The sequence below is a fragment of the Spea bombifrons genome, chromosome 1 (assembly GCF_027358695.1).
Source record: "Spea bombifrons isolate aSpeBom1 chromosome 1, aSpeBom1.2.pri, whole genome shotgun sequence".
NCBI lineage: Eukaryota > Metazoa > Chordata > Amphibia > Anura > Pelobatidae > Spea > Spea bombifrons.
The window spans coordinates 82489872-82513747 of NC_071087.1; the positions used below are offsets into that span (position 1 = coordinate 82489872).

The 23876-nt window shown below is 41.7% G+C and overlaps 1 protein-coding gene across 1 annotated transcript; it reads left to right on the forward strand.

Annotated features, from left to right (window-relative positions):
* The first annotated feature begins 1292 nt into the window (after positions 1-1292).
* Positions 1293-17654, forward strand: LRRC25 (leucine rich repeat containing 25). Its single transcript, XM_053465722.1, has 3 exons — positions 1293-1344; positions 13647-14578; positions 17471-17654. Exons 2-3 carry the CDS (start codon positions 13662-13664, stop codon positions 17634-17636), a joined length of 1083 nt encoding a protein of 360 aa, XP_053321697.1. The 5' UTR covers positions 1293-1344; positions 13647-13661; the 3' UTR covers positions 17637-17654.
* Positions 17655-23876: the final 6222 nt, after the last annotated feature.

The window sequence follows — 23876 nt, forward strand, 5'->3', positions numbered from 1 at the left end:
TGACTTTTTAATCCACTGGATCCATAACAAGAACATTTTAAACATTTTAAACATCAAAAATGTTCCCTAGATGGTTTAGAGTCAGGGAACTTTTCAGTGTGGTCTTCTACCATAATGTTTACTAATAGAATTGTGCCTTGAATAATAAGTGGATCGTAGAAAATTCACTTTCCTTTAAAAAAAAAACCACACTTTTTTTTAATGTCAAATCGGCCTGAAATAGAATTTAAAATTCAGAATTTAGGGGTATTAGGTTGTTTTGCAAATATTTACTGCCAATGTGAATGCTTCCATAGCTGTACAAAGGTGTATTCTGGTAAACAGAATAAATAAATCCCAGAGACGGTTCCCATGTACAGGCATCTAATGGTCATCTATATAGCAGCTTTCAAAATGAACTCGGTAATCTGCAAAATTAGACTCTGAACTGGGGAACTCAAAATACTCTGCGAGTGAAGGATAAGGAGCGTAATGGATTTCTTCAAGTTTTCACATTGGACTTTTGGGTTTTTGGTAAAACCTTTCCAGATCTAACAGCATGGACAGAAAAAGGACAAGCACAAGTAATGAAGAAGCATCAAAATAGCAAAAACTTTAAGAACACTGTGATCTTAAGTAACTTTTAAAAAAATAAAGAAAATGGGAAAACTACCATATTTGTCTTCATGTCGACAACAATGAGCCTTCTCACAAAATTATGAAAAAAATGCTACTTTTGTCCTCGAGCAAAATATCAAAAACACTAACCGGTTTTAGCAAGAATTTTTTTTATGTTTTTTTTTTTTTTAATTGTATGTCCTTAAAGATCAAGCGTGTGCCGTTTCCACTGTAATGAAGGTAAAGGGGCAAAACAAAATACGATATGACTGTGACTTGAAGTACAAATCCGAAGTATGCCTAAATAAGGCATAAGCAAAAAGGTTGTTCGTTATTCATGTTGCATATTTATAATGCCATAATCCTTGTATAACAAATGTTAAAAATGTTGGGGCAGTTAGTTTCAACACCGGATTATTAGCAAAAAATAAAAACTACATCATTGTTAAAAAAAAAAAAAAAAAAAAGTTTTTGTGTGATCTGTGGCATCTGCTTGAACGCTAGTGCTAACCTACAGAACAATATGAGTTTAGAGTGAGAGCTAAGATAAGCAAAAATGGTAATGAGTTGGAGTTGGAGTTCCCGTACGTGACAGAAAGGAGAAGTATTTGGTGTGCTGCAAGAGCATTGGTTCCTTATTTTCAAAGACTGACATTCAAGTAACATAAAATAGTCACAGTAACCTCATCAGACTACAGAAAAGCAGTTTACTCTCAGAGGTTTTGAAAGAAAGCACTGGGACTCAAGGTATGTTATGCACATATGATAAAGATGTCCTCAGCACCTACTAACTAGACTTGTGTAGCAATTAAACTTTATTTAAAGCTGTTTAAAGGGGACATTACATCCTTGAGACCCAAATGTGCCTGTCCTCTTTTCTTTCCATAATATTCAACTTTTCTAGAAGCTCAGACTGTTTCTCGGGTATGATTGTACTACCTTTCATACAGCACTTAAATTTACAATGATCATGATGCTGAAGTTAGTTTCTTATTTGGACACTTTATTTAATACATTTTTCTTTCAGTTGTGTAAGATGTGGCTGAATACTGAGAAATCTTACATTAGTCTTATGAATAGCAGCCAATTCGCCCTGTGGTAATAAGGTGTTTAGGGCAGACAGAATACATAGTAAGCCTGTGCATTTGGATGCGTACAAATTGAAAATGTACCTAATTTTGGTAAATTCAGTGAGGTCATCTCCACAATCCTCCAATCAGGGGAGAGTATGTATGATTGTACATATGCGAGTATGATTGCTATTCTATTATTGTATGTATTTTACCTTTAATACTTCTTCTAGTTTTACACAAGCGCCCCACTTTTTTGGTTTTGAATTTGCAGTTAGATACTGGAGTCTTTTGTGGGTTGCAGTTGTCTTATTGGTTGGTATATCCATAATTATTAATTATTATTTAATTAATTTTTTCTTTTTCACTTATACACATTTTCTATTGAGAGTATGTCACCGCAAGAGCCGTCATGTTTGCTTTACTTGACCCGAGGGCAATATGGCGGTGCTTGTGGTGACATCCTCTCCTCAATCCTCCAATTGGGATAGAGGATGCCATCTAAGTGCCTTCATTTTACCCACAGTTCAGCTGCGCTTAAGGTGGCATCTGAATCGTTTTTTGGCCCATTTGCACACACACACACATATATATATATTTTTATTATTATTAATGTAAATATATAATATATTATTTGTAAACTGAATGCGGTTCATTCAGGAAATGTGAACTTTTTAGGAGTCAGACATAAGGTAAACCCATAATTGAATCCACCCAATATGTCATTATTTGTAGGTAATAATCTGCTTGCTTTACTTGCACCTTCACCTAAGGGACAACCAGAGAAATTCTATGCAAATATGTGTTTATTTCCCATGATCTTATAGTGAAGTTTTGTATTGCAATGGTGCTATATATTCACATACATGCTTCCCTTTTTAGTATATAAATTCATAGGAAGTAAGCCAGCTTCCGTATTCATGTATTTTGTGACATTGTAAATGCCATGTATTGTGCAAAATATTCAGAAACTATACCAACTGGTCTTTTCTTACACTCGGGCAGACTGAAAGCATTGAATAATACACAAAAAGAACAAATATTTGCATTCTGGAATTTTGAGAGGCTCATAGGTTAGCATTCACTATTTCGGAAGTCAGATTTTTAGTATAGCAACAGCTTGCACAGTGCAGCAATTTTCGCACAGCCCTATGCATCACAACTAAAACTTTACAGAGGAGCTTCAAACTATTTAAAAAGGAAATCCTAAACAAAATTAGAGAACCATTGAGACCAGATGTTTGTGTAGTTTTTGTATGTATACCCATTAGCGCAGAACAAGATCTTCCATGGTCTGCGGCTTCTCAGCTTTTATGATCTGTAGCCATGCATCAGGGACTATAGTTTGGTGCATACTTATAGGTTGACTTCTGAGATCTATTGCTTATTACAGTAAGCTGGCAAATAGTTATAAGTACTCATCAAGTGTGCATTGAGGATTGAATAGAGAATCAGGATAAGGTCTTGAAGATATTTTCTTTTTTCAATGTCCATTGCAAATAGTATAATAATTGCTAGCTGCAGAAAAGGTGCATTTCTATACTTAAATTGGTCCAAGAAAATGGGGTTGCACATCAAGTATGAGTCTTGTTCATTAAAAAGTTGGTATCATCGCCCATAGAGAGGCACACACAGACAGACATATGCATTGTGTAGGGTCTTTTTAAATTCTTTACTTTTTATGTCTAATTGCAAGTATCAACAGTTTATACAGAATATGCAGTTTAACGCAAATTCCTTTTGAACGTCAAACCTAGCCTTCAGTAATTTCCTGTATTGCTCCATTTTTTCAGTGTTTCTGAAAAGAAACTCTTCCTGTTCATTTACAGTAAATAGAGAAAATCTGGATTGAGAAATTATGTGAAAAGTCAGTGCAAACAAGAGATTAGGAGGGTGGAAGTATAGTAGTCTGGCATACCAACACATCCAATTCCCTTCCCATGAGGCTCAGCCAACATCATGGGAAGAGCAGTTAACAGTAGATGTTAGCTGTGAATTACAATTCCCATGATGCTCAGTCAGCCAGGTGTCCACCATGACTAGGAATTGTGGGAGTTTAAATATACAACTAACACCTGTCACATCATCTGTTCAGTTCACATGAGGCTCACCCAGACATACTGCTTCCAAGATGCTGGCTAAGCATCATGGTTAGTGCAGTCAACAGTAAAGCTGCACATGCTAGCTGTAAACTACAATTCCTATTATTCTCAGCCAGTCAGGTATCCACCATAATGCTGACTGAGTATCATTGGAAGAGTAGTCAACAACAGCAGATATTATTTTTCATTAAAAAAGGCTAATGTTAGCCTCTCTCACAGGACCATTGCACACTGCCTTTACACACACCCTGCCCATAAACACACATATACACATACGCTGTCCTTACACACGCACACACACACACACACATATACATACACTGCCCTTACACCCACTTATACATATACAGCCCTTACACGCACCTGTCCATACACACATATATGCTTCTCTTACACACACATATACACATACACTGCCCTTACACATACCTGCTCATAAAAAACACATATACACATACACTGCCCTTACACACACACACACATTCACATACACTGCCCTTACACACACCTCTCCATACACACTGCCTTTACACACACACCTGCCCATAAACATACATATACACATACACTGCCCTTACACACCTGCTCTTAAACCCACATATAGACATACACTGTCCTTACACACACGTATAAACATATACTGCCCTTACACACAACTGCCTTTACACACACATATACACATGCATTGTGCTTACACACACATATACACATACACTGCCCTTACACACTGCTTACAAATACCTATACTCCTCTTACACACACCAGTCCATACACACACACGCACACACAAGCTTCCAAACATATACAATACATATACACTGACATTACACCCCTTTCTCCCCATCTCTTACCTCTTCCATCATCCTTCATCCTGTATCCTGTGGCGGGAGCGCGAGGTCTGTCACTTTACTGCTTCTTCATCACTACACGCCGGCTATTGCTGCAGAGCACAGGGATGGCATCATATCCCCGCACTCGGCATTATTTGCCAGCACGTAGTCATGAGGGAGCAGTAAAGTCTTGCGCTCCCTAATGTTGATCCGACTAGAGGAAGATTGTGATCTCACAACTAGTTCTGCAGGCTGCAGCTGCTGCAAAGCGGGACAAAGGTAGGCATGGTCTGGGAAGGGGAAGGCTTTCTTATGTTTATACTCAACAGAGGAGTAGATGCCTATGGTTCATATTTACAATGAGCAATTCTGGTATTATATATATATATATGGGGCAACATATAATTGATCCACAGGGACTTTTTCACATTCAGAACTCTGTCCCAGGATTTCTCTTTATGAATATGGTCCTATGTCTCCTGAGGTCTATGGTTGTGGCTCTGTTGCATAGGTCCCATCGCCGTTTCTTTAAAAATGTAAAGTTCGCCGAACCGTTTCTTATGGGCAGGTGTTTTTTTTCTTTTTCATTTAGCCCGGCTGCGGGTAAACAGCAGGGTTAGGATCCAGGTCCTCTCCAGCGCTGCAGGGACCTGGATCCTCCTCTCTGGCAGCCTGGGAGCGTCTGCGCAATGCAGACAACTCCCTCTGCAGCCGGTACGTCCGCCGGGACTTCTATGAAGGAGCGACGGCATTACATGACCTTCCGGTGCTCTAGCATAGAAGACCCAGCAGAAGTACCGGCCAGAAGCAGTGGAGGTTGTCTGAGCATGTCGCGCAGACATGCATTGGCTGCCAGAAATGAGGATCCCCCGCAGCACTGCAGTAGACCTGTATCCTCCTCTCTGACAGCCAGCGAACATCTGCGCGATATGCGTAGACAACGTCCGCTACTGCCGGCACTTCCGCCGGGGCTTCTATGATAGAGCTCCAGCAGCAGAGGTTGTCTACGTGCATCATGCAGACGTACACCGGCTGCCCCCAGTAGACACCAGGGCAGAGTGGGATATCAGGGGGGGGGATAAAGCATATCTAGGGGAGCAGAGTGGCATATCTGGGGGCAGAGTGGCATATCTGGGAAGCATAAAGCATATATGGGGAGCAGAGTGGCACATCAGGGGAGCAGAGTGGCATATCTGGGGGCAGAGGGGCATATCTATAAATAAGGTGCATTATGAATAAAAGGGGGACGCATTTCTGTTTGTATAAAATCTATGCTGACCATGCTGCATAATAGATGCCAAAAATGTTAAAATAAATGTATTCCTGTTTATTAGATAAAATACTGTTTACCATTCCACTAATGTGTATTTTTTCTATAAAATAGCACCAAACTTTAAGGGTGCGGCTTATAATCGGATGCGGCCTATAATCAAGCCAATACAGTAAATGTTACTTATTTATATCTCTTTGTGTGTGAGACTGCCTGAGTCTCTTTGTATGTGAGACTGCCTGAGTCTCTGTGTGTGTGTGAGATTGCCTGAGTCTCTGTGTGTTTGAGATTGCCTGAGTGTGTGTGTGTGTGAGGTTTTTATTTTTAGTAAGAAAGCTCAGAAGTGGTTACTAAAAAATTTGAATCCCACAACTGCAGTCCCATGCTACTAAAGCATAGTTCCCAACATTTGAAAAAAAATCCAGGTATACTTTGAAGAACAGCTGTCAATTATTTTACCACACCCTCTACCCCAAAGCTCCACCTACTCTGCCCATCCCACATAAATAGCATAATACAGATTATATCACCCTGGACTTGCAAATGCACAGGACACTTTAGTTTTAGGGTAGTATGTATGTAGAGTAGAGTATGTAGCAAGGGGAAGGTTCTAGGTTTCTATGTATCCTGGGATTGAACCCTGCAGACACCTGTCCGTGTGCATGGCTAATGTGCCATTACGGGGAGGGCCCAGGCCAAGAAACAATATTTTTTACAACTGCTCTATATGAAAACAAATAGATTTTGCTTAACAACCAAATCCTGGGTCAGCTCTCTTGCATAGACTGTCAAAATATAAAACACTGCCCTTACACACATATATAGACTACCCTTATGCACATATACACTGCCAATTCACACATATACTGCCCATGCACACAAACCCACTCCTGCCCTCACTACCCTTACACATGCCTGCCCATACACACACATATACACTGCCCTTACACATGCTTTCCCATACACACACACACTGCCTTACTGCCTTTAGACATGTCTGGCCACACACATATACACTGCGCTTACACACTGCCTATTTACACCAATACACACGCATATATGTGTGCCCTTACACATGCCTGTCTATTTACACACATATACACAACCTTTACATACCTGCCTATACATCTATACCCTGCCTTTACACTCACACACATATGCTTTCCTGTTGGGGTTAGCTTTAAAGTGTGGCACTGTTTAACATAATTTTTGTATAGGCTACTAGAGCTATTTGAGTGCCTCTCTATAACTTATTTTTTATACACACACACACACATATACACTACCCATATTGACATTCACTTCTCTTTGCAGCCACATGATTACATGTCCTAACATACACGCACTTTAAAATTCCGAACACTTTCGTATGACCCCCCCTTTTTCTTTATCTCTCCTATTCTTTATCTCTATATCCATGTCTCTTATTCTCCACTTACTCATTATCTCCCTCTGTCAGTGGCGGAACTACCGGGGTCGGGACTGTGACCAGGCCCTGGAGTTCTGCCAGTCAGGGGGGCCCAAGGGGTGCCGAGCGGTTGCTGAAAACGACCGCTCGGCAACTCTTGGGCCCCCCTGACTGACAGAAATCCAGGATGCCTCCGCTCCCCGCCGCTGCTGCCTCCTGCCTCAGCGCTGCCCAGAGTGAAGTGTTGGGAGCGTGAGGCATTTGTCTCGGGTGCCGGCGCTTCACGCTGTGCGCCGGCATATGACGTCATATGCCGGCGCTCAGCAGTGAAGCGCCGGCACCCGAGACAAACGCCTCACGATCCCAACACAGGAGTTGACGGTAAGTGACCTACAAAGGGGGGGTAGGGAGGGAGTGGGTAGATCGTGAGAAGGGAGGGAGTGGGTAGATCGTGAGAAGGGGGGTATAGGGAGGGAGTGGGTAGATCGTGAGAAGGGGGGTAGGGAGGGAGTGGGTAGATCGTGAGAAGGGGGTAGGGAGGGAGTGGGTAGATCGTGAGAAGGGGGGTAGGGAGGGAGTGGGTAGATCGTGAGAAGGGGGGGTAGGGAGGGAGTGGGTAGATCGTGAGAAGGGGGGTAGGGAGGGAGAGGGTAGATCGTGAGAAGGGAGGGAGAGGGTGGATCGTGAGAAGGGGGGTAGGGAGGGAGAGGGTAGATCGTGAGAAGGGGGGGTAGGGAGGGAGAGGGTAGATCATGAGAAAGGGATAGATGGGTTGGGGCCCTTAACAGATTCTCGCACTGGGGCCCTGAGGTTTCTAGTTACGCCCCTGCCCCCTGTATCTCCCATGTTTAACATTTTATCCTTCCTTTCTGATAGTCTCTCTCTCCTTTCTCGTTATCTCTCCTCCCCATTTTCTCTCTCATTTCTCTTTAGTTCTTTCCTTTCTCACTAGTATCTACCCCCTTTCGCCCTAATTGCCCGTCTTTTCATTTTCCTCTGCATCTTCTCCCCATCTCTTACTTTTCTCCAACACCCATGTACATGTATTGCCCTTACACATAACTGCCCATCAGGGCCGGCCGAAGACTTAACGCCGCCTGGGGCGAAGTTTAAAACGCCGCCCCCCCTGCCGACGCCAGGGGGGCGGCATTTTAAACTTCGCCGACGCCATAATCTACGACCCCCCTGCCCCCTGTATCTCCCATGTTTAACATTTTACTTACCTTTAAACAGTCCTGCGGCGAGTCTCCCTGCTCTGCCACGGTGCCGGCTTGTAATGCTGAGCGCCGGAAATTGACATCACTTCCAGCGCTCTGCATTACAAGCCGGCACCGGGACCGAACAGGGAGACTCGCCGCAGAGGAGAGAGAGAGAGGGGGGCGCCGAGCGGGTAAGCGAAAACCACTCGGTGCCCCACTCTCTATCTCCTCCGCTTCAAAAAAAAAACAAAAAAAAGCGCTTGGGGCTGCAAAGTGCCGACCCTTCTAAAGTGCCGCCTGGGGCAATTGCCCCAGTCTGCCCCATTATAGGGCCGGCCCTGCTGCCCATACACACATAGATTACCCTTACACACTTACATACACTGCTCTTACACACTCATTGGCTGGGGTGCAATATTACATCAAATGGAGCTTGTATATAAAAATAGGTATGGATTAGAGATATGCAATCTAGTATGTCTAGGGTATATAGATAAAAAAAGGTTTGGGGAGTTGCAGGTCATGACACTCCAATTGGTCTAATATTACCTCAAAGGAAATAAGGAGGATATCACTGTAATGCATTTTTATCATGCATGATTAAATTAAGGAGCGACGGCATTACATGACCTTCCGGTGCTCTAGCATAGAAGACCCAGCAGAAGTACCGGCCAGAAGCAGTGGAGGTTGTCTGAGCATATCGCGCAGACATGCATTGGCTGCCAGAAATGAGGATCCCCCGCAGCACTGCAGTAGACCTGTATCCTCCTCTCTGACAGCCAGCGAACATCTGCGCGATATGCGTAGACAACGTCCGCTACTGCCGGCACTTCCGCCGGGGCTTCTATGATAGAGCTCCAGCAGCAGAGGTTGTCTACGTGCATCATGCAGACGTACACCGGCTGCCCCCAGTAGACACCAGGGCAGAGTGGGATATCAGGGGGGGGATAAAGCATATCTAGGGGAGCAGAGTGGCATATCTGGGGGCAGAGTGGCATATCTGGGAAGCATAAAGCATATCAGGGGAGCAGAGTGGCACATCAGGGGAGCAGAGTGGCATATCTGGGGGCAGAGGGGCATATCTATAAATAAGGTGCATTATGAATAAAAGGGGGACGCATTTCTGTTTGTATAAAATCTATGCTGACCATGCTGCATAATAGATGCCAAAAATGTTAAAATAAATGTATTCCTGTTTATTAGATAAAATACTGTTTACCATTCCACTAATGTGTATTTTTTCTATAAAATAGCACCAAACTTTAAGGGTGCGGCTTATAATCGGATGCGGCCTATAATCAAGCCAATACAGTAAATGTTACTTATTTATATCTCTTTGTGTGTGAGACTGCCTGAGTCTCTTTGTATGTGAGACTGCCTGAGTCTCTGTGTGTGTGTGAGATTGCCTGAGTCTCTGTGTGTTTGAGATTGCCTGAGTGTGTGTGTGTGTGAGGTTTTTATTTTTAGTAAGAAAGCTCAGAAGTGGTTACTAAAAAATTTGAATCCCACAACTGCAGTCCCATGCTACTAAAGCATAGTTCCCAACATTTGAAAAAAAATCCAGGTATACTTTGAAGAACAGCTGTCAATTATTTTACCACACCCTCTACCCCAAAGCTCCACCTACTCTGCCCATCCCACATAAATAGCATAATACAGATTATATCACCCTGGACTTGCAAATGCACAGGACACTTTAGTTTTAGGGTAGTATGTATGTAGAGTAGAGTATGTAGCAAGGGGAAGGTTCTAGGTTTCTATGTATCCTGGGATTGAACCCTGCAGACACCTGTCCGTGTGCATGGCTAATGTGCCATTACGGGGAGGGCCCAGGCCAAGAAACAATATTTTTTACAACTGCTCTATATGAAAACAAATAGATTTTGCTTAACAACCAAATCCTGGGTCAGCTCTCTTGCATAGACTGTCAAAATATAAAACACTGCCCTTACACACATATATAGACTACCCTTATGCACATATACACTGCCAATTCACACATATACTGCCCATGCACACAAACCCACTCCTGCCCTCACTACCCTTACACATGCCTGCCCATACACACACATATACACTGCCCTTACACATGCTTTCCCATACACACACACACTGCCTTACTGCCTTTAGACATGTCTGGCCACACACATATACACTGCGCTTACACACTGCCTATTTACACCAATACACACGCATATATGTGTGCCCTTACACATGCCTGTCTATTTACACACATATACACAACCTTTACATACCTGCCTATACATCTATACCCTGCCTTTACACTCACACACATATGCTTTCCTGTTGGGGTTAGCTTTAAAGTGTGGCACTGTTTAACATAATTTTTGTATAGGCTACTAGAGCTATTTGAGTGCCTCTCTATAACTTATTTTTTATACACACACACACACATATACACTACCCATATTGACATTCACTTCTCTTTGCAGCCACATGATTACATGTCCTAACATACACGCACTTTAAAATTCCGAACACTTTCGTATGACCCCCCCTTTTTCTTTATCTCTCCTATTCTTTATCTCTATATCCATGTCTCTTATTCTCCACTTACTCATTTCCCTCTGTCAGTGGCGGAACTACCGGGGTCGGGACTGTGACCAGGCCCTGGAGTTCTGCCAGTCAGGGGGGCCCAAGGGGTGCCGAGCGGTTGCTGAAAACGACCGCTCGGCAACTCTTGGGCCCCCCTGACTGACAGAAATCCAGGATGCCTCCGCTCCCCGCCGCTGCTGCCTCCTGCCTCAGCGCTGCCCAGAGTGAAGTGTTGGGAGCGTGAGGCATTTGTCTCGGGTGCCGGCGCTTCACGCTGTGCGCCGGCATATGACGTCATATGCCGGCGCTCAGCAGTGAAGCGCCGGCACCCGAGACAAACGCCTCACGATCCCAACACAGGAGTTGACGGTAAGTGACCTACAAAGGGGGGGTAGGGAGGGAGTGGGTAGATCGTGAGAAGGGAGGGAGTGGGTAGATCGTGAGAAGGGGGGTATAGGGAGGGAGTGGGTAGATCGTGAGAAGGGGGGTAGGGAGGGAGTGGGTAGATCGTGAGAAGGGGGGTAGGGAGGGAGTGGGTAGATCGTGAGAAGGGGGTAGGGAGGGAGTGGGTAGATCGTGAGAAGGGGGGGTAGGGAGGGAGTGGGTAGATCGTGAGAAGGGGGGGTAGGGAGGGAGAGGGTAGATCGTGAGAAGGGAGGGAGAGGGTGGATCGTGAGAAGGGGGGTAGGGAGGGAGAGGGTAGATCGTGAGAAGGGGGGGTAGGGAGGGAGAGGGTAGATCATGAGAAAGGGATAGATGGGTTGGGGCCCTTAACAGATTCTCGCACTGGGGCCCTGAGGTTTCTAGTTACGGCCCTGCCCCCTGTATCTCCCATGTTTAACATTTTATCCTTCCTTTCTGATAGTCTCTCTCTCCTTTCTCGTTATCTCTCCTCCCCATTTTCTCTCTCATTTCTCTTTAGTTCTTTCCTTTCTCACTAGTATCTACCCCCTTTCGCCCTAATTGCCCGTCTTTTCATTTTCCTCTGCATCTTCTCCCCATCTCTTACTTTTCTCCAACACCCATGTACATGTATTGCCCTTACACATAACTGCCCATCAGGGCCGGCCGAAGACTTAACGCCGCCTGGGGCGAAGTTTAAAACGCCGCCCCCCCTGCCGACGCCAGGGGGGCGGCATTTTAAACTTCGCCGACGCCATAATCTACGACCCCCCCCGGTACTTACCTTTAAACAGTCCTGCGGCGAGTCTCCCTGCTCTGCCACGGTGCCGGCTTGTAATGCTGAGCGCCGGAAATTGACATCACTTCCAGCGCTCTGCATTACAAGCCGGCACCGGGACCGAACAGGGAGACTCGCCGCAGAGGAGAGAGAGAGAGGGGGGCGCCGAGCGGGTAAGCGAAAACCACTCGGTGCCCCACTCTCTATCTCCTCCGCTTCAAAAAAAAACCAAAAAAAAGCGCTTGGGGCTGCAAAGTGCCGACCCTTCTAAAGTGCCGCCTGGGGCAATTGCCCCAGTCTGCCCCATTATAGGGCCGGCCCTGCTGCCCATACACACATAGATTACCCTTACACACTTACATACACTGCTCTTACACACTCATTGGCTGGGGTGCAATATTACATCAAATGGAGCTTGTATATAAAAATAGGTATGGATTAGAGATATGCAATCTAGTATGTCTAGGGTATATACATAAAAAAAGGTTTGGGGAGTTGCAGGTCATGACACTCCAATTGGTCTAATATTACCTCAAAGGAAATAAGGAGGATATCACTGTAATGCATTTTTATCATGCATGATTAAATTAACTGCTCTATTGGTATTTCTTTGCTGACCTAAATTCTTTCCACTAGATAGGGGGCATTTTCCAGCTGTTAACCAGACAAGGCAGCAGACTCTATCATAACCAGACTTTATAATATCATAAACATACTTGTTTTTATTTTAATATCACACTATCTATTAGACTTGTGCATGCAAGCAAAATTCAATTTTTGTTTCGTTTTTTGCCGCATTCATTTTCAGGCAATTAATTTTTTTTTCAGCGGTTTTGCCCAAGACAAAATTCTGGGCATTTTTGATTGTACAAAATATTGCATATTCTATTTTGTTCTTCTTTGTATGGTATTGTGATATCATATTGTAGTGGTTTGTCAGGGTTCACATAACCTTATATGCATAAGAATTGCATAGCGATGTTTCATTCCTTTTCCTTTTATTTCATATTGTTATCGTGCAGCAACATTGACATATTTAGCTTTTGTGCAAGAGGAAGAGTGGTGTCGTTTACAGTAACTGCTGTCACAATTACTGAAATATTTCATATAGACTGTAACGTCAGGCCTAATTCGCAGAGAGTTTGATGCATTTTAACCCATTGCAAATCAGTACCTGTTATAGAGAACAACAATACTATACTGTATATAGGATGAGACCAAGGACTAAGATTTGAGTCTTTGAAGAAGTTAAAAATGGGAAGACTAGGTGGGCCAAATGCTTCTTATCTGCCATCCAATTCTGTGTTTATAATACCGGGTATTATTCTGTGTTTATAACTACCTCTAGACTTAATATGAATAAGCAAAAGCCTTGGCAACACAGCATTTCCTTTTGTCCATTATAACATTTTTCATTGGTTTTGTCTCCCACAGGTCCATAGGAGAAAAATGTTTGTCCTATTCCAGTTTACATTCTTACTTTACACATTCAGTAGTGCCAACGGCGTGTGCTTTTCATTTAACTGCTCAGAAAAGGTTAATCTCTCTGGGCATGAGAAATTTGAAAATTGCAGCATGCTGAAGTGGTCAGAATTCAACAAGTGCCACATGTTATCAACACTGATCTTAAGTCACAACTCAATCAGCAGTGTTGAAACTTTTCCAGAGGCTACATTTCAAAACCTTGTGAGTCTAGATATGTCTGACAACAAACTGACTAAACTCCCAGATGACTTTCTTCAAGATGCAAAAGACCTTGTAGAACTCAACCTTAGTAAAAATAGGCTGAACAGTTTACCCCCTAATTTTCTGAAGAATTCTCTCCAACTAAACATATTGAATCTCCAGGAAAATCAGTTGTCTGACATACCGTCTACCATTTTTCACCATGGCCTCCAAAACGTGACTTTTGATTGTACATGTAGTTTGGCACATAGTGTAACACTATATAAAAAAAATATTTGCCAAAATTATACGAATTGCCACCAGTCCTTTAATTGCAAAACAGCTTCAGGATGGTCCCGTGTTGATGATTTTTATAAAGAAAAATGTGGACCACCAGTTCTGTTGGCTTTATACATAGCGGTCCCAATAGGGATATTGGTTTTCGTCCTCAGTGGGGGTTTATTTTTTGTGTGCTGGAGAAATAAGAAATCAACTTTTCTTGAAAGCAAGGAGAATTCAGACAAGTCACCTGCTCGTAGCCAGCCCCGTTACATGACCAGGACTATTGATAGTATGTCAACAGCTTCAAACCAGCACAGATGTAGCCAAGACTATGAGAATATTTTTGTTTCTGAACCTATCAAGACAAACCATTTGAAGCCCTATGAATATATAGAATCTGAGCCAAGCAATGTCAAAAGGTAAGGATTAATGTGTACATGATAAAGAAACAATACATTTTTCCAACCCTCTGGAAAAATGTATTGTGAATTATCCACATCTTCCACTTTTACCAAACCTTCTATAAAATGTAAAGCAACATATATCAAATACAACCAGGTATATACCTTTCAACCTATTCTAATGATAAATTTGTCTGGCACATGTGACACATCCCATCAAACCTAAAGCCAACTATACATAAAAAAATAATACTGTCACTAAATTATATGCACAAAATGTAAATCACATAGAGCTAAGATTACTGGCCCCTTTAATATCTGAGCCCCTTTAATATCTGAGCTATTTGACATAAAAATGGCACTAGACATGGTTGTCTGCTGGCCCATTGCTGTATGCTCTATTAACAGAACTACTTGCTGTCCTAATAAAAAATTCCAACGACAAAAAAGGTATAGACATAAACTCAAATTAAAAAATATTTAGATTTCTAAACCATCTTTATTATGTTGGTTGCATTCTTCAGTCTTCAAATCTGTGAATATACAATCTATAATTATAAATAACCTTTAAAAATATTTTAATAGATTTAGGCAGATTATGGGCGCTATTAATTATATTTTTTTCATTAGAAAAAATCTTTTCCATTAGAGGCAGTGATTACATTCATGGCCTATCATTCCTTGTGGGGTCAGGATCTATCTAAATTTTTTATGAAAGATAGGAGCTTTTTGTTTTCGATTGCTGTACAGCTTACTTTGTGGAGATGTGGAAAATAATGTTGTACTGTATACACACATCCATCCAAATATACTTTTGGGTTTTTCACAGTGTTCTATCACTGTGAATATTGAAATGAAATATTTAGATAACAGTTTTAGAAAAGTCAAATAAAGCACTTTTATGTGATTTTCTTTAAATTCTGCATATTCTTTCTTTTAAAATGAACATTTGCTTACCTTAGCAGGGCCAAACATGAATTGTGGATTAATCTCTAATTAGTTTAGACATCTCTTGCATTCTAAGGCCAGTATTGGCTAAACAACATTCCCATATCATTTCCCAGTAATACATCCGCAGGTAATCTATCCATTACTACCTCAACAACAGTCCCTTATCCTGTCCCTCGATTCGGGTGGTCCATGGTAGTGGGGAGGGTATGGTAAGCAGCGCTGGCTGTGTGGATAGTAACCTCCTGAGATTTTGAGGCAGGCATTTGAGTTGAACCAAGGTGATAGTGGCCAGTAGTCTCCTACTTTATTGCTGCATTTGTAGCAGACTTTCTGGGTTAGTTGTAATGTAAGTTGAAGCTGAGCATTTAGAAGGCAATTTAATTTGGTGCGTAGCCTTGTGAGGTTATTGAATTCTTGTAATCTCATCTAGATCCGTGCTTGATCAAGTTACCCCTACGTAGAGCTTTATGTGCTTTCCAGCATAGAGTCAGACAAACGTCTGGTATGGAATTATCTTTAAAATAGTGTCTGAGTGAAGTCTCCAGGTCTGAGTTGGCGAGAGTGTCTTCTAATAAGGTCTCATTTAGTCTCCATCAGGATATGGAAGGAGATGTAGCAGGGGTCTAGAAGGCGATCATCACAGGTGCACAAGCGGTCCATGGGGTTCACTGAGTCTGGGGAGAAGGATGTAGTCAAGGCTAGAATAGTTCTTGTGAAATGTGGAATGTCTGGATGTTGTATTCGCCAGGTGTTCATTAGATATAGAGAAGCTAAAGCTCTTTTGCAATTTCATAGTAAAGTCTGAAAGACTGTAGAGTGGCCTACAGAAGTATCAATTAAGGGGTCTAAGGGAACATTAAAGTACCAACCAGTGTACAAAGTATCTTCTTTGAATATTGAGTTAATCCTGTTTAGTGTGGATTGTCTAGAATTAAGAAGGTAAAAAAAAGTGTGTATTTTGCCCTTCACCAAAAGAAATCTGCCTTCTGGGTCTTGCATCACGGCCATACCACCCTGAATATGCCCAATCTTGCCTGTTCTTGGAAGTAAAGCAGGGTTGGGCCTGGTCAGTATATCTTGCATCAATTTGATCAGTTGAAAATGAATGCTTTTGTCCAAAAATATATCCACACCCTTGGTTTTAGCCTCAGGATTTGAGCTGAGGTACCGGTATATTTGATTGTAGCATCTGTTAAATAGTGCAGGTGTCTTCTGTTGTTGGAAGTGAGTTTCCTGTATTAATGGAATTTGAACACGTAGTTGGTGTAGATCATGGAAGAGCCTTCTGCGTTTTTGTGGTATGTTTAGGTCATAAACATTCTACGAGCATTGGAGTCAAGCGTGGAGTTATTGTATACAGACCCAGAAAGACCAGTCCCCCACCCAGAGGGATACCACAATTGACAATAAGCGAATAGAAAATAAACAGCAAAATAAAGTATTAACTACACAGCTCTCTAGGGAACCATGTGCGTAGAAGGTTTTATGAGATACAAATGTGTGTGTGCGAGGATAGCCCCAGTAGGACCGAAAAAGTGGGTTACAGATTATGTGTCACACCTTGGCATTGATGCCCAAAATAGAGCCCAATCCACTGGTCTATATATTGTGACAAAATCTGTTTGAGAGGGCACAGATTAGTAGTAGAATCTATGTACTGATAGAGCTAAGCCAGGGTGAACATCTATATGCTACAAATCAAGTTCACTTTGTTTATATGTGAAGATGTGAAAATGTGGCTTTCCCACTTTTTTAGATTTATTTTCGTACTACATGATGGTGTGTGTGGGTTGTAGGTCATTATTGAAGAGCTCTTAGTAACGTCACATCACACGACATGTTCATGCATTCATGCGTGTTATGTAGCATTTGAATTGTGAGCGAAATAACTTTTTACCTGCCAGATGCACCTTATTGCAAAGCATTATTTAATGTCAATCTTTCATTTTTTTCCTACAGCAGTACTGTGGTAGAAGAAGACATATATTTGGAAAGTGATGCCAATGAGATTGAACAGCCTGTTTACAGCAATACGCAACCCATTTATTATAGCTACACGACGCCAAACGTTATGAACTGCTCAAACAAAGAGGATGAAGATGTGTACATCATACCAGACCAGTGATATACAGTAAATGTGTCACCTTACTATATCATATGTGACCTAGAATGACTACTAACATAAGAGGCATCATGGAATATTTTTCATTTGTCATGTATATACCATGAGTTCAGCATAGTTTTCTCATGTATTACATAATCACAATGTACTTACAATTGTAAATATTGAGAAAAGTTTACATTTTGATCGCTTGTGTGGCAAAAGTCTGAAGTGCAGGGGGTCAAAAGTTACTAGGCATCTTGAACAAGAGAATGTTAACTGATCGAGTTTCTCCAACAGGTTTAGGGGTGAGAACCATTTTACATCTAAGGGAATCTCGAGATTTATTAATATATTTTATTATTATTATTATTATTTGTGTCTTAAGCCAATTTTAGTAAGTCATTGAAATCAAAGGATGGCCTTTCTTAACCTAAGGCTTGGAAAGATCTAGCACAACAAAAAATATAGACATAATGGTCTAGAATAATTAACATAATATTATAAGTATTTTCCTGCTTTTACTATTTTGTGTACATACATTTTTTTCTTAGCTTCATGGCATATCATTCCTTGTGGGGTCAGGATCTATCTAAATTTTTTATGAAAGATAGGAGCTTTTTGTTTTCTATTGCTGTACAGCTTACTTTGTGGAGATGTGGAAAATAATGTTGTACTGTATACACACATCCATCCAAATATACTTTTGGGTTTTTCACGGTGTTCTATCACTGTGAATATTGAAATGAAATATTTAGATAACAGTTTAAGAAAAGTCAAATAAAGCACTTTTATGTGATTTTCTTTAAATTCTGCATATTCTTTCTTTTAAAAGGAACATTTGCTTACCTTAGCAGGGCCAAACATGAATTGTGGATTAATCTCCAATTAGTTTAGACATCTCTTGCATTCTGCCCTAGGGTGCAGTAATAACTACTTGTATACGTTCAAATATATTTGTGTATCTAGAAGCACAGAGGAGCATTGGTGCTGTAAAGACAAGGTTAAGTTTTCACTTATAACTGGCAAGACGTGTACGATAGTAAAAACGATTTACTATTTTTTGCAATATATCTTTAGTAATGTTGTATACCATCTCCTCTTCTTCCAGGGTCTTGCTTTGTTCAGGAGCTCATAGTTGTCCGAAAGTACATCCTCTTTGAATTCTATGGTTTTACATTTCAGGTCATAATAAGAATCATGTGTTCCTTAGCAGGTCTAAAAATTAGGTAAATACAATCTCAGATAAACAATACGACGTATTACACCGTGTCATGATTTATTCAACAAAAATAAAGCCAAAATGAAGAAGCCATCTGTCAAAAACTAAGTACTGTAGTAAGGTACCTCTTAGGACACTTCTAGAGGAGCGGGGACAGTAGAAGATCAAATATGTTTCCAGGCTTTTATTGCACCAAATCAATCGAACAAACACACAAAGAAAAACCTACTATTTAGGAGGCTTACTAAACAGTAGTCTTCCCTGACTAACAAAGAACTGACCAGCTAAGCTGGTTTCCAGTATAAAATAAAACAGAATATATGTCAAATAGATTCCCAAAAGTAGGGCTGCAACAACTAATCGATAAAATCAATAATAATCGATAATGAAAATCGTTGCCAACGAATTTCATTATCGATTAGTTGAATCGATTTTTATCGATTATAAAATGAGGGTTTTTTCAGAGCAAACGTTCTGAAAAATACCCCTCATTATATAATCCGTTTCAGTGACTCACAGCAGCAGCTCCTACTTACCAGTCCATGTAATCACTGTGACAACTGGCCCCGCCCCTTCCTTCTCCAGAACCACATGGCTGTGACACTCATCTAACTGTAAGTATAATATTAATATTTGGGCTGCTGAAAGTTAGGGGAGGTGGGGGTTAATTTAGGGGCTGTTATGGTTAATGGGGTGTTTAGGGTTAATTTAGGGGCAGTTATGGTTAATGGGGTGTTTAGGGGCAGCTATGGTTAATGGGGTGTTTAGGGTTAATTTAGGAGCAGCTGTGGTTAATGGAGTGTTTGGGGTTAATTTGAGGCAGTTGTGGTTAATGGTGTGTTTAGGGTTAATTTAGGGGATGCTGTGGTTGATGGGGTCTTTAGGGTTAATTTAGGGGATGCTGTGGTTAATGGGGTGTTTAGGGTTAATTTAGGGGCAGTTATGGTTAATGGGGTGTTTAGGGTTAATTTAGGGTAGTTGTGTTTGATGGGGTATTTAGAGTTAATTTAGGGGTAGTTATGTTTAATGGGGTGTTTAGGGTTAATTTAATGATGTGGACTGAGGGTTTATTTAATTAATTTAATAAAGTTAACTTAAGGTGCAGTTAGAGATAAAGGGGGGGCATACTAAGGGGAATATAAATCATGGGGGCAGTGAAGATTAACCCAGTACTTATTTATAAAAGTATGGTGTCAGTGCGATGCGAACGGGTCTGTGACTCTACGAGAGGACTATGAGATATCTGGGGGGTATAAGGCATATCTGGGGAGGACGGAGAGACATATCTGGAGGTATAAGGCATATACGGTATATAAGGCATATGTGGGGAGGGCAGTGTGGCATATGTGGGAGGCAGCATGGAGTGGTATATGTGGGAGGCAGCGTGGCATATGTGGGAGGCAGCGTGGAGTGGTATATGTGGGAGGCAGCGTGGCATATGTGGGAGGCAGCGTGGCATATGTGGGAGGCAGCATGGAGTGGTATATGTGGGAGGCAGCGTGGAGTGGCATATGGGGGAGGCAGTGTGGAGTGGCATATGTGGGAGGCAGCGTGGCATATGTGGGAGGCAGCGTGGCATATGTGGGAGGCAGCGTGGCATATGTGGGAGGCACCGTGGCAAGCCTGGGCTCAAATGTGCATAAATTGGGGGGGCTGATTGGGAAATAAAAACAAGAAATGCATTTTATCAAAGTTTTTTTTTATTCTGCTGTTTGTATTTAACATCATTTGTTTATTAAATTATTTTAAATAAATGAAAAATTTACATTCATTTTTTTTATCGGATTAATCGAAAAAATAATCGCCCAACTAATCGATTATGAAAAAATAATCGTTAGTTGCAGCCCTACCCAAAAGTCGTCTCTCCTACCAGCCCACCTTGTAGCACACTGGAACTGAGGTACACCTCCTGTTCCTTCCAAGATGTAGACAAATTTTCAGTGGGCTGTTTCCTCCACCCTGCATTTATCTCACAGTGCAGACTTAAACCTGGGGCACCTGTGTTAATAGGACCAGCAGTAAACCATTGGACCATTAGTCATTGCAGGAGTGTAACTAGAAGCCTCAGGGCCCCGGTGGGAGAATCTGTTAAAGGAGCTGGCGCTGGCTGCTTGAGAGGTGGAGCTGGCCGGGCCTGGAGGGGTGTAGCAGACTGCAGTAGACGGGGACCAGCAGGAGGCAGGGTTATCATGGCTGAGCCTGTCCCTGTGAGAAGAGGGACAAGCTGCTTTTCAGGCTTCCCGGCTAGCTGAAAGTAAAGGTAGGAGGAGCAGGGCCCGGAGGGGTGAGAAGCTAGGGGAGGACTGAATGGCACGGTCTCCTAGATGATGGAATATAACAGCTTGTGCTGGCTGCTGCATTCCGTGTGCTTGGGCCCCCCTGACTGGTAGAACTCTAGGGCCTGATCGACCCTGGATGTTCCACCACTGGGATAAACTGCTCTTTCCAATCTCCTGCTTACATAGATGCCATCTTTGTCCCTGTCACAGTAGACCTTAAAATTCAATCGTTTGTATAACCACCTTTAGCAGCAATAACTTGAAGTAATCTTTTTCTGTTTGACTTTATCAGTCTCTCACATCGCAGTGGAGGAATTGTGGCCCTTTCTTCTTTACAATGTAGCTTCAGTTCATTGAGGTTTAAAGGCAATTGTTTATGCACAGCTCTTTTAAGGAGCATTTCAATCGGGTTAACGTCTGGACTGGGCCATTGCATTTTCTTTTTCAGCAATTCTGTTGTAGATTTGATAATGTGCTTGGTATCATTGTCCTGTTGCAAGACTCCATTTTGGCAAAACTTTAGCCGTCAGACAGAAGGACTAAAATTTGGTTTTAGAATACTTTAGTATACAGAGGAGTTCATGGTAGTCTCAATGACTGCAAGGTTCCGAGGTCCTGTGGCTGCAAAACAAGCCCACGTGATTATCCCTCCACCACCGTGCTTGACAGTTGGGATGAGGGGTTTGTGGTGATATGCTGTGTGGTTTTCTCCAAATGTGGCGCTGTGCATTATGGCCAAATATCTCCACTTTGGTCTCATCTGTCGTAAGGTCATTGTTCCAGGATTCTTGTGGTTTGTTTAGATGCTGTCGGAAATGGGATATATTTGGGGAAAAAGGGGATTCCAGGTGCCGACACACCTTCGTCTAGGGGTTAATAACTTAAATTCAGGTAGCTCGAATAATCGCAAGAAAATACTTCTTTGATAGGAAAATGGAGGGTTTAATGCTGTAATGAAGCCTATGAAGGCTAACACACACAGGGTTACATTGGGAATGAAGTTGTGACTGCAACAATGACGGAAAGATTGTAACAAACTGCAGCAAGGATGGGAAGATTGTAACAACTAATGACATACAAGGAGTTCTTATAGGGTGGGATCAAAGGTACATTACTATTGGTTAACTAATATCAAAAGACAATGCTAACACTATTACACAACATACAATTTACAATCCTATAGATAAACTAATCTCAAAAGACAATACATACAATTTACAATCCTATAGATACAATCCTAGGGATACAACATCAAAAGACAATACTAACACTATACAATGTACAATCCTATGGATGAACAAATTAAAAGACAATACTAACACTATCACACACTATTTACAAACAGACTATACAGACAATGTAATTCATGATTTACAGTTGTCCTTTGATGTGGGCTTCGGGGGCTGCATTTGCACTTCAATAAGTCTCTGTCTGTCCTTTTTGTGTGCATGTGAATTGAACTGGCCAAATATTGTTTGGTTAGGTCAGATCACTTTAAGTCCTTCTACACCTATAATGACTGTAATTTATATTTTTCATATAATTATGTTATACTGCTCCCTAGGGTGTCTGACATAGTCTGCATGCTACCTCCACAGATGCAACTTTGCAAATCTAAGCTGTGCTGTTCTTTTTAGAGAGGATTTTTTTTTCTCTCTTCCAAACAAACCATCAGTCTTTTTCTAATTGTACTGTCATGAGAGTTTAGATTTAACATGCTAACTTAGGCCTCTAGAGTCTGCCATGTAACTCTTGGTTTTTCTTTTGCAATTTATCTGAACATTGCAGAGTCTGACCTTTGGGTGAATTTGCCCGTACGTCCAATACTGGAAGGATTGGCAACTGTCTTAAATGTTTTCCATTTATAAATAAATACTGTAGAATGATGGACTACAGTATAAATTGCTTGGAAATTGCTTTATAACCCTTCCCAGATTGATGGCCAGCAACAATTGCTTCTCTAAGATCATTGCTGATGATTCCTCTGCATTATGTTAACACATACCTGAATCCTCCAGACCAGCAAACTGCTAAAACCTTGCCTTTTATAGAGGCGGCCTCATTTGCTGATGATCAATTAATCAAAGGCATTTGATTAGCAGCACCTGTCTGCTTCTAAACTTCTATGGAAGCAGTAACAGTGTACATGGGTTCTCCATTTTGGCTTCATTTTTGTTGAATAAATCATGACACTGTGTGATATGTCATGCATTGTTCATCTGAGGTTGTATTTACCTAATTTGTAGACCTACTAAGGAACAGGTGATTGTTATTATGTCCTAATATGTAAAATCATAGAATTCACAGAGCTTGCACATTCTTTTTCACATGACTGTATATTTGTTATTAACCAGAATGAGGAATCTGCACACTTCAAAGGAACTCAAGTGCTTAACTATGCCAGGAAGGGCCAGCTCCCCAGTAAATCAAAAAGATAAATAAAGGCTCCAGGCACTCAAGGGTTCCAGCGTCAGGCAGATTTGTTAAAGGAAGAAAAAAACAACGTTTCGACCTCACAATGAGGTTTTTTTCAAGTATATTTGTTATTGTCACGCACCTGTTAACCAAAACCCATTCAGCCCAATCTTCACCCTGAGAGGTACCTTATGGGAAGACCCCCAAAGGGACACATAGGACAGGAGAGACACCAGGCAGAAAGCAGGCAGGGTAAAAGCAATTTATAGATAGTCTCTGAGTAAAAATAATATCAATAGCGTAGATAATTATAGTAGGGCTGCATCTGCTAAATGGAGCATCGGAAGC

Coding starts and splice junctions, on each gene's coding strand:
- LRRC25 (XM_053465722.1), top strand. CDS start 13,662: ATGTTTGTCCTATTCCAGTTTACATTCTTACTTTACACATTCAGTAGT. Junction 14,579..17,470: donor GAGCCAAGCAATGTCAAAAG/GTAAGGATTAAT, acceptor TTTTTCCTACAG/CAGTACTGTGGTAGAAGAAG.